This window comes from Oxyura jamaicensis, chromosome 14 (genome assembly GCF_011077185.1).
Source record: "Oxyura jamaicensis isolate SHBP4307 breed ruddy duck chromosome 14, BPBGC_Ojam_1.0, whole genome shotgun sequence".
NCBI lineage: Eukaryota > Metazoa > Chordata > Aves > Anseriformes > Anatidae > Oxyura > Oxyura jamaicensis.
In genome coordinates, this window is record NC_048906.1 from 12,493,529 (window position 1) to 12,507,269 (window position 13,741).

General features: G+C 63.1%; 1 protein-coding gene across 10 annotated transcripts in view; it reads right to left on the minus strand.

The window, feature by feature from the left end:
• Positions 1 to 2,252: 2,252 nt before the first annotated feature.
• Positions 2,253 to 13,741, minus strand: part of LOC118174297 (ankyrin repeat and fibronectin type-III domain-containing protein 1-like) — a 188,095-nt gene continuing 176,606 nt past the window's right edge. For all 10 annotated transcript variants that reach the window (XM_035339561.1, XM_035339562.1, XM_035339559.1 and 7 more), the window contains 16 exons: positions 13,403 to 13,597; positions 13,052 to 13,165; positions 12,561 to 12,658; positions 11,947 to 12,037; positions 9,969 to 10,076; positions 9,650 to 9,749; positions 9,233 to 9,365; positions 8,568 to 8,687; positions 8,166 to 8,381; positions 7,617 to 7,783; positions 7,157 to 7,307; positions 6,903 to 7,071; positions 6,479 to 6,645; positions 5,954 to 6,164; positions 5,244 to 5,875; positions 2,253 to 3,505 (listed from right to left, as the gene is read on the minus strand). In XM_035339561.1, the coding sequence (XP_035195452.1) occupies positions 3,218 to 3,505; positions 5,244 to 5,875; positions 5,954 to 6,164; positions 6,479 to 6,645; positions 6,903 to 7,071; positions 7,157 to 7,307; positions 7,617 to 7,783; positions 8,166 to 8,381; positions 8,568 to 8,687; positions 9,233 to 9,365; positions 9,650 to 9,749; positions 9,969 to 10,076; positions 11,947 to 12,037; positions 12,561 to 12,658; positions 13,052 to 13,165; positions 13,403 to 13,597 (2,960 nt within the window). In that variant the 3' untranslated portion in view covers positions 2,253 to 3,217. The remainder of the gene's footprint in view (positions 3,506 to 5,243; positions 5,876 to 5,953; positions 6,165 to 6,478; positions 6,646 to 6,902; positions 7,072 to 7,156; positions 7,308 to 7,616; positions 7,784 to 8,165; positions 8,382 to 8,567; positions 8,688 to 9,232; positions 9,366 to 9,649; positions 9,750 to 9,968; positions 10,077 to 11,946; positions 12,038 to 12,560; positions 12,659 to 13,051; positions 13,166 to 13,402; positions 13,598 to 13,741) is intronic.

Below are 13,741 nucleotides of genomic sequence, written 5' to 3' on the forward strand. Positions count from 1 at the left end.
CAAACCTCGGGAAACACAAAGCTGGATTTGTTTGAGCAACTCCCTTTGGATGGGAGAAAAGAAATGCAGATGCTTCAGAACTGATGCCAACAAGCTCCTGATTTGGGGGAGGAAACACAGAGTGTCACAATTTAAGTTTACTTCTGTGACTCTGTACAATGCGAGCAAAATACCACGGAGTGGTGGCTCTTCTGGCGATATAAATTCATGCGGTCCTGTTAACCTTCTTGGAACTCTGCCAGTTTTCTCCTGCTCAGCTCCTGGACCTGGGCCTACCTCCAGGTGGAGCGAGGAGAAGACCTGGTGGCTGAAGGGGACAAGCCGATGCCTGCCTCCCGCCGTCACACAACGATCTGCTTTTAAACACTGCTCCTGATGGAAGTGATGTCGACAGAGACCAGAACGCCCTCACCAAGCACACAGCGTTCTGCAGCGGCATCTTTTGGTGCTCCCAGTGCCTGGAAGAGGAGCGCCTGTCCCCGCCGAGGGGAGCGGCCGCAGCCCCCGGGGCAAGGAGAAAACGCAGCTCCTGCTGCTGCTCTGGGGCCCTGCCATGTCCCTGCTGATGCTGAGGAGGAAAAGCCCCGGACCAGTTGGTTTGCTGCTGGTTTAACAGCAGGGGACGAGCGGTGCTGCCAAGGCAAAGCGTTTCTACTGGGTTTGGGTTCGTGCACAACGGGCTGCTCGTCGGTTCTCCCATCTCCCCGTGCTCGTGGTTTCTCCCGGTTCCCCAGACCAGTGTTGCTCACATCTGCCCTCCCACGGGTGAGCTACTCGGGGATGCTCCAGCCACCAGGAGTCGGGGTTGGCTGCGTGAGGTACGCGCACACGTGTGTGGCACCCGGGCTGGATGGCCCCAGCACGGGGTTTGTGTGTGGTGGAGGCTCTCGCCTGGCTCAGGTAGGTGTGGGGCACGCAGGTGGATGCCTGTGCCAGCGGGCAGGGTGGTGTTTGCTCTGGGATGTTGGCGGTGCCCACAGCAGGCAGAGCTGGGGACACGGGCACTGCAGGGATGGGGATGGCTGCGCCCGGAGACACCAGTCTGCAACGGCATGGTCCCCCTGGGCTCCTCCTGGACTCCAGCTTCCTTTTCTCATTAAAATACTGGGGAAAAGGGATTGCTACAAGCACAATGATGCCTCTCCCAGCTCCGCTGTTTCCCAGTGCCAGGAGAAAGCAGGGCTGAGGCTATGGGGACCTGCCTCCATGGCATGTGTGCCAGCATGGACATGAGGCTGGCACCCACTGGGAAAGTCCCGTTGCCAAATTGTTGTCACCAGTGCCACTTGCCCTAAGTGAGAGGAAACATGCTGAGTGAAACGAAGATGTGACAGAGCAACACCTGCCCCACCTGGCCCAGAGCCTCAGTGCCCCTTCATGCCATGAGCTGCTGAGCCCCAGGGCTTTGTTTCAACTGTAAGAGACCATCCTGCACGTGCAACAACCTTCCAAAGGGGATCCACCGACCTCTGCGCACACAGCTCCCGGCTCCACGCTGGTTCCGGCAGCCACAGGGGCTCCCCACGGCCACACACTGGTGTCTGCTTCCACTCCTTGGCCGTGGGGAAGGGCAGGATAGAAGGCTTCAGGACCTGGAAAGAAAACATTGGGATGTGCCCATGGAGCCACTCAAGAAGAGGAGATGGACACGGCCCTGCCCTAATGCTGGGTGCAGGCTGTGACTCCCAGAAGTTGCCCACCAGCCCTCTCCTGCCCCGGCTGGAGGTGCCACCAGGGGATGCGTGTGGCCAGGCTGATGTGGGGTGTCACGGGCCCATGCTGGCTCCTCACCGTGTGGCCCGGCGTGGTGTGGCCGACCCGGTGAGGCCTGGAGAAGGGGAACCTCACCTGCGAGGGGTGCCGGCCCCGTGCCTTGTTTGCTGCCTCTCCTCTGAGAGCTTGTGGCAGCTGCAAGGCAGATCCAGCCCTCTCCATGCTCTTCTCCGTGTGCTTGTCTCTTGGAGGAGGCTGCAGGGCAGGACCGGTGCGTGTAACTGCACAGCTGCGGGTGCTCGGGCCCTGCAGCCATCAGGTTTCCAACACCTGAAGGTGACAGATCACTGCCCCTACCTTGCCCGTTCCTCCCGCACACGTCTGTGCGTGTGCTAACACAAAGCTCTGCTGGGCCGAGAGCATCCCCTTAACCACTCCTGGGAAAGGCAGGCCCAGCCACTGGAAGAGGGATAATCTGGGGGACATGGGATGAGGAAAGAGGCCCTGCTCATCAGGCCGCGAGAAGGAAGAGAGCAATACACAGTCAGCAGCAGTCATCTTTACTATGGACCACAGGAGATCAGAAAAATAACCTTGTGAACAAGAGACCTAGTTGCTAACAAAGTGTCATGCTGTAGGACATACAAGAGAGGCCACTCACAATCACCAGAACAAAACAGCAACCGAGGAGGAAAGGGAACCCCAGGGTGGTGCTGGGTGTGCTGCAGCAGATGCCCTATAGCAAACCTCTAGTGGTGGTGTCAGCACAGCTGCGTACACGTGCATGTGAGTGGGGGGCTGGTGGCGTTGCTTCCTTTTGCCTCTAGACCAAGTAAAAGGGTCTTCGCCTCCTATACAACTCCAGTGTCTCTAGCACAATTATTTTTTTTTTTTCAGAAAACAAAACAAAACAAAACACATTCTGTTCTGAGAACGATGTGCAAGGACTGTTTCTCCAGGTACAGTGAGACGAGGGAGGATAGGGAACACCCTTCTCAGTGCTGTCCTTGTGCATCATGCCCTCTCCTCATCGACACCGCGACTCTAGCCAGCAATCCTCTGTGGCTCTTCCTTCACTAAATCCCAGACAAGGATTTTCAGAAAAAGAAAGAAAGAAAGAAAAAAAAAAAAAGTATTGCTGCTCCTTCGTGTAATATTTTTCCTCCCTCTCAACCCCCCCCCTCCCCTTAAAAAATGTTTGCTTTCACAAATTCCATTCCTGCAAGGATTCCTCCCAAGCTCTGAGGTCTCCGCGCTCCACCCTCACCTTCTGCAGTCAGAAAAACTGAGTCTCGACGTCTCTTTGGTTAAAAAAAAAACCAACAAACAAACAAAAAACCACCACCAACAAAAAAAAAAAAACAACACAAACAAGTAACACACAGCCCGGTGTGATCCCATCCCACCCCGCGGACGCCTGATGAGAGGGTGTCTGTGGAAGAAGGAAGCATCAGAGACGCGCTGTCTGCCGCAGGGCCGAGGCCCCGCGCCGCCGCCGCTCCTCTCATACGGTGGTGGCGGGCCCGAACTGCAGCACCAGGGGGGACGTCTCCTTGATGCGGACGTAGAAGCGCCCCTCGGGCCGGGCGGCGTGCAGGGACAGGGGCAGGAAGTCATCGGGCAGCCACCGCTCGCTCTCCTCGGAGGCGAACACCAGTCCGAAGTGCTCCAGCTGCTCCTCGCCGTAGCAGAAGGCGGCCGAGCCGCCCAGCACGCCGCGGGAGACGTCGTTCATCTCCAGCACCACCAGCTTCACCACCTCCCCGGCCGACGTCTGGCTGGTGATGTGCAGCTGCGGAGAGACAAAGGTGGGAGAGACGGACGGTGAGGGGGGGGCGAGGAGGACGGGGCCGCACGAGGCGGGGGCAGCGGCCGCCCTCCGCAAGCTGTTGGGGGGCAGGAACGGCCCTGCCGGGGTGCCCGGGGACACGCGGCATGCCGGGGCCCAGCTCCCGCACCTCTCTCCCCCCGGCTGCACCCTCCGTCCTCGTCCCCACAGCTCAGCGTGGCTGTCCTGCCTGCCACCTACGGCTCGCCCGCGCTGCACCGTGCCTGCAGCTTGCGAGGGCCTCACGCAGACCCCCGGACCAGCCACACCGCAGCCGTCCTGGTGCCGGGCTCCTTGGGAAGCGGCGCTCAAGTTAATCCCCTTTGAGAGCACCTGGGGGTCTCTGCCCACCAGCTCTCCTCGCTCTCCCTCACCGCTTCGCTGGGGACTGCCCTCTGAATCCCGAGCCAGGACGAGAGCGCGAGCGCCGCCGGGCTCTGGCTGCTAGCGGCCGTCAGGAGCCCGATCCTTCACTTCAAAGGCCCTCGGCCGGGCCATCCGTCCTCGGCCGGGCAAGGCGACGGTTTCCTTTGGCACATCCGTGAGGGCCTGCGGAGCGCCGCGGGCAGTGCCCCGGCAGGGTGGTCCAAGCCCTCGGCCCACGTGAATCCTGCCAGCTCCGAACAATCATCATGGGGCTCAGCTGATTTACGCCAGCCGAGGAGCCTTTCCTTTGAACTTGGTTCTTCGAGGAGAACATCGTAAAATGCTTTCAAGCAGGCATGTCCCGAGCTTTGCAACTTCAAAAGCCACGTGGGCAGCCCGCCAGGAACCCAGGGCTGCACTTCAGTTGCATAGAAATCTATGGTAATTTCTCAAATGGAAAATAAATACTGCGAGTCAGATTTCCCTCTGCTTCTAACATCCCTGCTGGGTGAAGAGAAACTGGCTATCAAAACTGCCTGGCAATAAACCTCCAGCCCGACAGCCTGCTCCTTCCTGCACCCTTTTGCAGACAAGTCGCACCCGGGCTGCTCCGCGAGCCGTACCCGGCACGGTGGCACTGGGAATGTCACCAGGGAAGCTTCAAGAGGGGAAGGACTTGGTGGCTGGAAGCAAAGGAGGTGGCAGAGCACAGAGGGGACCTGCCTGGGCTGCGTGCCCGTGGGCTCCAATGGGTGGAGGCAGCCTGGAGCTTCAGGAGCCAGCTCAGCTGCAAAGCCCCGCCACAGCCAGGGAGGAAACAAGAGAGGACCCACGGGGTGATGCGGGGGCTCACAGACCCCGGTGCCCCCAGCGAGGAGGCAGCTCTCCCTGCCCCTTCCAAGGGCTGAGGCAAGCTGCCCTCTGCTCCCTTCCCCATGTGCATGTGGCTGGAGGGAGGAGAGCAGAGACCACGGAGCCGAGGCTGCTTGCCCTGGGTGGCACTAACCCGCTGCCGGTCGGGCTGAGTGCCGAACCCCGGCTCCCCTGCCAAAATACCCTGCTGGCTAAGCCGGTGGCCCTGGCCCGGCCCCTCAGCAGCAGAGGCGGGCATGTGGGCTGAGCTGCCGGGGACATGGGGTCCCCCGCGGTGTGGTGAGGGCAGAGGGACCTGGGGCAGCAGCGCCGGGGGTCTCCTGGGGACCTGACCCTCAGCATGGCAGAGGATGGAGACGGCAGAGCCAGGAGAGGGCCACGCAAGCCTGCAGTGCCTGCCTCCCCCATCCTGCTGGCCTGGGCACGGCAGAGCCGCCCCGCTGCCTTTAGTAGGCTCCGGTACCTTGACACTGGTCTCTTTGGAGAGTCCGGTTTCGTACTGAGGACAGACCCGCAAGGTGACAGAGCCCGGCTTCTTCCCACGGTCAGCCAAGCACCCGGGCTGCTCCAGGGGCTCCTGGAAGCTCGGAGTCCACTCAGCCGAGCGCGTCCGGCCGCGCTCGGGGCTGGGTGCAGAGCCAGTCCCCAGCCTGTGCTGGCCGCCGTGGCCCCCGGGGGTCCTGCTCTCCGTCGGGGAGCTGTCGACGGAGCCGGGGCAGGACTTCCTGGCCACCGGGCAGAGAGGCTTGGGGAAGTCCAGGCTGCTGGTTCGGACGCAGTACGCCTGCCGCTTCTCCGTGATGCGCAGCAGCTCGATCTGCCGGCTGGGCAGGACGAAGTCGCTGTCGTAGAGCTCGGGGGGCGGCCGGGGCTCCGGCGGGGGCAGTGGCACCGGCTGGAGCTCATGGCTCTGCAGGACGTCCGGGGCGCTGTCCCGCAGGCTGCGGGTCACCCTCCTGCCGCAGCACTCGGGCCCCGAGGAGGAGGACACCAGGTCAAGCTCCTTTGGGCTCTGCGCCCTGCTGGAGTCGTAGTCACTGTCGGTGGCCAGGAACACCTCGGAGGAGCCCTCCTCGTCCGACAGCCCGTGCAGGTCTGGAAGGGAAGCAAAGAGGGGACGTTCGTCGGCTTTGCAGGAGGGGGAGCAGGAGCTGTGCAAAGCCGGGCCCTTACCGGAGTTGAGCTTACGGCTGGTCTCTGGTGAGGGCGCTGGGGAGGGAAGGAAGTTGAGGTGGGACGAGGAGGATTGGGTCTTCTCCTTCATGGCACTGCTCGAGGTGCTGAGGAACCCGCTGAGGGACACCCCGCAGGACGGCTGCTTGTACCGGGCGTGCTGCAGGGCATCCATGATCCAGCGCATCTCACGCCATATCTCCTCCATTTGCTGCAGGCAGAGGAAATAAAGGATCCCTTTCAGGAAGTACACAACCACCCCCAAAAATCCCCAGCGAAACCCGGCCTCTCCCCACACACCTTTCCCAAGAGGCAAAAGCTCGGGGGAACCCCCCCTGAGTGGGGACCCCCCTGGCAGTGCTTTACAAACTTTTAACGAAGTGATTGTAGCGAGATGCTGCCAGACAAAGCTCTCACGCTGCGGGGTCACAGTGGGGAGGACCAGGGGACAGCTCCCGCAGCCCTACCGGGGCGTTTCGGTCCCAGCCGCGTCCCGTGGGCACAGCCAGCGCCTGCGCTGCGCACCTGGATGTAGTCCTGCACCTGCTGGTGCCTCTGCTTGGCCGTGGAGAGCTCGGCGTCAGAAAAGGCCTCCCTGAGGCTCTGCTGCGAGAGGAGCGACTCCAGCTCCAGGAGGGCAGACACCTGGCAGTACTGCGTGATGAACTCCCGGTCGTATGTGAAGAAGTGCACTGAGGGACGAAAGGGAGGCGGAGAATGAAAAATATCAGGTCCCTACGGGTTCCTCCGTGCCCACCCAACCTGGGGTGGAGGTGATGCTCTCCTCTAGCCCGCCTGGAGCACTGGGGAGCCCTCAGCACTCCCTCTCCCCCCTCTCCTAGGGGGGCTGACAGAGCACAGCCACCCCAGCAGCTCCTTCCAGCCCTTGTCAGGCGCAAGGAGACCAGCACAAGGAGGCTCTGGCAGTGCAGGTCACCCCTGTTCTCACCCAGCTCGAAGATCTGCAGCGGCAGTGTGAGGAAGCCAGACTGAGGGGTGTAGGGGTTGTTCTGGCCCGGCGCCGTGCAGACATCATCTGAGGGAGGCAGCAGCAGCAGGAAGGAGACCTGGCCCCCAAAGTCCAGCACCTCTTGGCTGTACAGACGGAAATCTTTGGCCTGCAAGAGTCCGTCCAAAAGACACGACAGGTAAAAGCTGCAAACGTCATCTCCCTCATCCCTGGACCTTGGCTCCCACCCACACCTCTTGCAACGGGATGTTGACCAGGGTCATCAGCTCCTTGATGGCTGCCTGGAGCTCCTGGAACAAGTGGTTTGGGGATGTCTCAGCCTCTGGCTCCGCAGAAACGGGCTCCTCCATGCTGGCCATCTTCTGCAGCCATTCCCACTCCTCCCTGGAGAACAGCAGACAGACACGGGCTGGAGGGAGCAGCTCGGGGCTGACCTAAACACGCAGTCCTGACGAGAGCTGTGTTGGCTTAGCTCTTCCACCCCACGTGGTGCAGCCACCGCAGGGGACGCGGGAGCCGTGGTGGCAGCAGGGGGACCTCGGCTTTCTGCAGCCCTAGGCAGGGCTTGGCAGGGACGGGGCTGAGCGGTGGTGCCGCACCGCTTCCTCGAGCCCACACGCAGGAGGCAGCGGCCACGAGCGCTCTCGGGCTGGATGAGGCAGAGAAAAAGAGCAGGTGCCCCCCGAGCCCCACCTGGAGATGTTGGGGTTGGAGCGGATCTTCACGTGGCACAAGATGTTGGGCAGCTGCTCCGGCACCAGCACCCGGATCTGGTCCACGGCGCTGCAGAGCTTCAGGTAGCCCAGGTAGAGGCCCGGGGAAAGGGCATGGCTGCTCCGCTGGTGGTAAGCCAGCTTGTCCTGAGGAGACAGGCACCGCTGGAGTGAGCCAGCCCTCGCAGCGGGGTGCTCTCTGGCCCTCGTGCCAGGTGCTGGAGGCAGCAGCGTTCCTGCAGGCTGGGCTCTGCTGCTCCTGCCAGCTGCTGCCCGCAGCCAGGACCAGACCTTTGGCCGCTGGAGCTCTGCCTTGGCCCTCCCAGCCCCACGGGAGTGCTGGCAGCGCCGCCGAGCACCCGCTGCCAGGCGTCCAGCCCCGTGCGGTACCCCCTGCCACTGCACAGCCCCGGGCAGGGAAGGACAGGGAGAGGAAAAACAGCAGTGGAAGAGCCGGAGGGGCATGAGGGACAGCCCCAGTGTGCCGGCTGGAACCAGCCCCCGTGTCCCCAGCCCTCTCGCTCAGCACCTGCACGGAGATGAGCAGCGTGTCCAGGGCAGTGGGCTCCTCTGGGGACGACACGGACTTGCGGCTTGTCTGCAGCTTGCAGATGGGAACCCAGCGGACACTCTCAAAGGTCTGGTTGGTCTTCACCTCCTTCAGGGTGACGATGAGGATGTTGCCCTGCTTGTCTTTGATGGGCTCGAAGAAGACCTGCCCCAGGTCCTGGATGCCCAGCAGCCCCTGCACGCCGGGATGGGGGACGGGAGAAAGGTCAGGGGACACCACGCTGCCTGCTGGAAACCTGGCAGAGCACCCACCGACAGTCCCCAGACCCTCCCCATGCTGCAGAACCTGGCACCTGGGGACCCACCGGTGACAGCAAGGCAGGGGCTGCAGCTGGCAGGGGGACAGGGACCCCCCCCTCACCTGCATTTGCGAGATGGCCAGCAGCATCTTGAAGCGCGTCTGCAGGATGCAGGAGCAGGACGACTGGGAGACGGTGACGCACTGCCGCAGCCACAGGATCTCGTCCCACATGCACGACACCTGCAGCACAGCCAGGGGCTGTCACCGCTGGCCGAGCTCCCCCAGCTGCCTGCTCCCACCCGGGGGGGGGGGCTCTGGGGACAGCCGGTCCCTTTCCCTCTGAGCTGGGCGAGGAAGGTGCACGCACACACACCGCTTTCAGCAGCGGGGGGAGAGCGTTTCTTATGCTGCCCTGGCCGAGGTGCCTTCCTTTCTACTAGGAGGGACATTTTCCTGAGTTGAGCAGAAGAGGTTTCAGCCAAGAGATGGCTTCTCCCTTAGTAAACCAGGACCATCCAGCAAGAGGTCCGGGGCCTGAGCTGCCTGCCTGCCCTTGCAGCAAGTCAGCCCAGACCCAGGCAGCAGCGCCCTGCGCGCCCTGCTCGGCGGGGCACAGGCAGCACCCCCCACCCGCAGGGGTTGCAATGGGGGGGGCAGCACCCCCCACCCGCAGGGGATGCGACGGAGGTACTCCACGCATCGTGACAGCCCTGGAGGACACGGCACTCGCGGCGGTGGCTGCCCCCATCTAAGCAGCGTCAGCACAGGGCCCGGGGGCTGCCTACCTTGGTGAACCAAAGGAAATCCTGCATGAGCAGGCACGAGTAGGTGTCATCGATCTCCACCACTGGGATCTGGTCTTCGTGGGTCACCAGGATGTTGTCGTCCTTGTAGAAGATGGCTGTCAGGTAGAGGCCCCTGCGCAGAAGGGAAGACGGGCCACAGGGTCACCCCTGGCCGCCAGCTTCATTTCCCAAAGGATTTGTCTCCGGAAGGCAGAGGAGATGCCCCGTACGGGTACAGGTACACAGCTTGGCCGGTCCCAACGGAGACGTTTGATTTCTGAGTGATGGGACTGATCCCCACTGGCAGCTCACCCCAAGGAGGGACCCACCCCAAGCACCTGCAGCCCTGGCTGGGCAGCCCTACATCCCTGTGGGGCGAAAGGCTCTGCGACACCACCCCCCCCACGAGGCTCTCACCGCTTCAGTGTCTTGAGGAACTTGCTGCCAGCGTGGAAGAGGTGCTTGAGGCTCTTGGAGACCGAGTGCTTCCTGCTCTGGGGCTGGTTCTTGCAGGGCTCTGGGAAGTGGAGAGCAGAGGGTGCTGCGGCGTGACCCCACCAGCAGCGCCAGCAGCCTGGGGGAGGCGTTGTGGGCTCCTCCGGGGTCACTGCACGAGCTGCCCCCATGCACATCCCACTCCTCCGTGCCACCCCAGCTCCCTGTGCCTCAGCAGGTGACCCCCCAAGCCCTGGGGGCCAGCCGAGCCCCCCGGGACCACAACGTGCTGCAGACTCACCGTGGCACACGCAGTGCTGGTGGACGGTCTTCACCTGGCCCAGCAGGTGGTCCAGAGCTTCAGCCTGGCCCCTGCGCCGCGGGGCCCGGCCGTCGTACTCCCGCCAGTCTGCAGGGACAGAGCTGGTGTCACCCCCTGACACCCCTCCCCGTGGGGCTGCTCCCCACCCCGCGGCACGGCACCTCCCGGCACCCACGGCGGAAGGTCCCAGGGCCTTCAGCACCTATGGGGCTTTGGAAGACGCTCTGATTTGTGCCCCTGTTCCCAGCCCGTGGAGGATCCCCACAGGCACCTGACAGCATCTCCCTGTCCCCAGCACTGTCACCACGTGCTGGGACCAGCTCCAGAGCCACCAAGTTATTTCAGACCTAGGAACTGCAGCAGATGGGGGAAGCTACAACACGGCCCCGCCATCCTCCACTAACCAGCAGGGCCGGCGTGTGTGGGGGGCATTTCTGGGGCCGTGCCCAGGAGCTGCCCCGGGAGCAGCGGTGCCCCAGCATGGGGCAGGGAGAACGGGGCCAGGAGCTCGCTGAGGCCACCAGCCGCCCCGCAGTGGGGGTATGACGGAGGTCAGGAGCAAGGTCCCGCCTGCTGCTGCCGCTCTTCACCGGGCTGAAAAAATAAAATTCTTTCCAGTGTCTTCCCTGGAGCTGCAGCCTTGTCCAGGTGAACGTGAGAGCGGGGCTCAGCCAGGCAGACCCGCAGCCAGGCTCTCCTGCCGGCCTCACCCGCTACACGGTGGCGGCAGGAGCGGCACGGGGCCGCCGGTGCTTTTACATTAGCTTCACATTAATTGCTTTGAACACCCCCTGTCCTGCCTGCTGCTCTTTTCCATGGAAAGTTCAGCCCTGTTAACTTTGGCTGGGGCTTGCCACTATTTTTAGGAGCTTTAAAAACACCCGGGGAGGTGCCTGGCCGTTCTGCTGGGCCAGGAAGGGATCTCTACCGAAGGGAGAAATATTAACGGGGACAGAAATAAGAAAACTCGGTCCTGTCTGCTCCCCGTGAGCTGCACTTGGTGTGCGCGAACAGGACCGGTGTGGGAGCGCAGAGGGGCTTTAAGGGTGCAAACGTGAACAACACCCGCTGCCGGGGCCCAGCAAAGGCAGCCTCACGCACCGCGCGGGTGGGCTCACTCGTGCACCCACACGCGTGCAAACGGGATCTTGTGTCTCCGTGCAGGTGCTGTAGTGCCCGAGTACTGGCACCTGGAGCTGCACTCGGTGCGGGTACACCCTGCCCTGGTCGCGTTTCTTTTCTCCTGCGTTCAGCCACACAGCACCTTGGTGGGCTCAGCACCCCTGGGGGCACGCGGGGCCGCTCACGAGGTGCAGGATGGTGCCCGCCCCGCGGGACCCCTGCCCCGGCCACCGCCACGGCTCTGCCCTGCAGCCCCAACCTGGTTCAGGTCGGGTTTGAGCCCTGAGGGGTCAAGCTAGGGCATTCCCCCACTCTGCTCCTCAGCACATGCAAACAGGGATTTTGCACGGACTCCGTTGTTCCGGGGCAGGTTTCATTACCTGGGAAGCAAAGGCCCCTCCAAAAAGCTGCCCCATGCTAAATTACAAAGCTCTGCTAAAAACACAGGGGTGGTTTTTCTTCCTACAGAGATGGTTTCATAGCTCAGAAAGCAAAACATCCTCTGTCCGAGCTACCTTCGGATCAGCTGGTCCAGGTGGCCTAAAACCTCTCCAGCCTTTACCAGGCAGCCAGGCTAATTTCAGGCTGATAAATCTGGCAGAGCTCCCAGGGGCCGGAGACAGCGTCCCCCAAAGGGCAGTGCTGATGGCTCTGAGTACGAGCCCTGCACCCCTGCCACCGGGCACAGCCACCCCATGGGGCCTGAGACCCAGCTGCAAACCCTAAATATCCAGCTCTGAACCTGCCCCAGGGGCTGTAATGCCCCGTCCCCAAAGCTCCCAAGCCCACCCCCCCCCAATCCCACAGCTGGGTGCCATCTCTCAGCTGTACTTACTGGAAGGGATGGCGAAGGGGGGCACTGAGGCTTGGGGGGGACCCCAGCCTTTCATGTTGTAGGCAGACACCTGGACGTAGTAAGCTGTGCCCTGCGAGGGGGGGAAGGCACACTCAGGAGGCAGGTCCCTCTCCCGGCTCAGCGTGCAGGGCAAGGAGGTGGGGGGGAGTCCCAGCACGCCACGAGGAGCACAAAATAGGACCCCAAGGCCCAGGCTACGGGCTCTGACCCCCCTCACCCACCCTCCGGCAGCAATCAGGGGTGATGGATGGGCTCGGGTGGTCTCCCTGCCCAGGGCTCTGCACTGCCCTGTGTCTGGGCAGTGGCTCCTGGGCTGCAGCACCGCTGCCTTGCCCAAGTCCCCCCCACTACACAGAAGGGTCCTCCCAGCTCCTCAAGCCTGCAAGTCCCTCCCTCCCTGCCCGAAAGCATGGGCGCAGCACCCCCTTGCCTGCACCCATCCCAGCCCCTCCCGGTCCCCCCACCCAAGCCCCCTTGCCCACCGCACTGCCATCCCACCCATCTGCCCCACGTGCAGGCTCTGGAGCGCAGCCTTGCCCTGGGAGCTTTGCCCCCTCCTCTGCCCTCCTGCAGCCCGGACCCCCCCAGCTCACCGACGTGAGCCCCCGGATGGTGAAGTGCAGGCTCTTCAGCTTGTCCACCACGGCCTCCCCCAGCAGCGGTGAGAAGGTGGGGGAGCAGCTCCACTCCACTGGAATGAGAGAGACCCCAGTGTGCCACATCCCCGGGGTCGGACCGAGCCACGAGGCGACGAGGGACAGGGAGGAGGAGCAGAGCAAGCCGGGGTACCCAGCCAGGCTAAGCAAGCAATGGGCCAGGACTTTGTGGTGCCTGATGGGGGGAATTCTCCCAGAAGCATAAATATCAGGTTTAAATGGGTGAAGGCACCCTCTGGCTGGTGGCCCTGCCGTGCCATAGTGTGACAGCGCCGTGCCACAGCTCAACAAGGGCTCGGCACACTTGCAGCCCCCAGCGTGCTGGCACGGTGTGCACAGGGCAAGTGCCCCACTGCATCCTGCTTGCACACCCCAGGTGCTGGCCATCACTGTGTGCTCAGCAACGGCACAGGGACCCCAGTCCTTACCCTTGTACTTGGTGACAACGGCCGAGTTGACACTCAGGGGCTCCCAGAAGGTCACCTGCACCGAGGAGCTGCTGGCCACGGAGAGGTGCACGTTGCTGGGGGGGTCCGGCACTCCTAGGGACAGAGAGCACAGGGCACTGCTACAGCAAGGACGGCCACTCCAAACCCCGCAGCACCCCTCCCGTGCCTCCCCTGCATCCAGGGGTGCATCCCCAGGGTGCTTTCCCCCACACCCACCCATACCACAGGCTGCAGGGTGCGGGGTCCCGGCAGGCTCCGGTGCAGCCCCGTGCATCCTCCCCAACCCATGCACAGCCCCGCTCCTGCCCCAGCCCTGCTTCGGGCACTCACGGGCGTGCTCAAAGCCTGCCTTCATGCGCTTGTACAGCCGATATCGCCACTCCCAGGCCTTGAGCTGCTTCTCCTTCTCAGAGCAGTCGGCGTTGGGTGCCTCGTTCACCACCTGCGCCGTCAGCTCGTTGACGCGCTGCTCCGCTTCCCGCAGCAGCGTGGAGAGATGCAGCGAGCGGCTCTCCAGGCTGACAACTGCTGGGCAGGCACAGCCAGGGTCAGGGGTGGGCAAGACGGAGGGGTGAGAAGGTGATGAGGAGAAGGTGGTGAGAAGAAGGTGATTAGGGGAACTGCCTTGGGGCCAGGCACCAAATCCCAGCCCTGAGTCCCCGCCCTTGC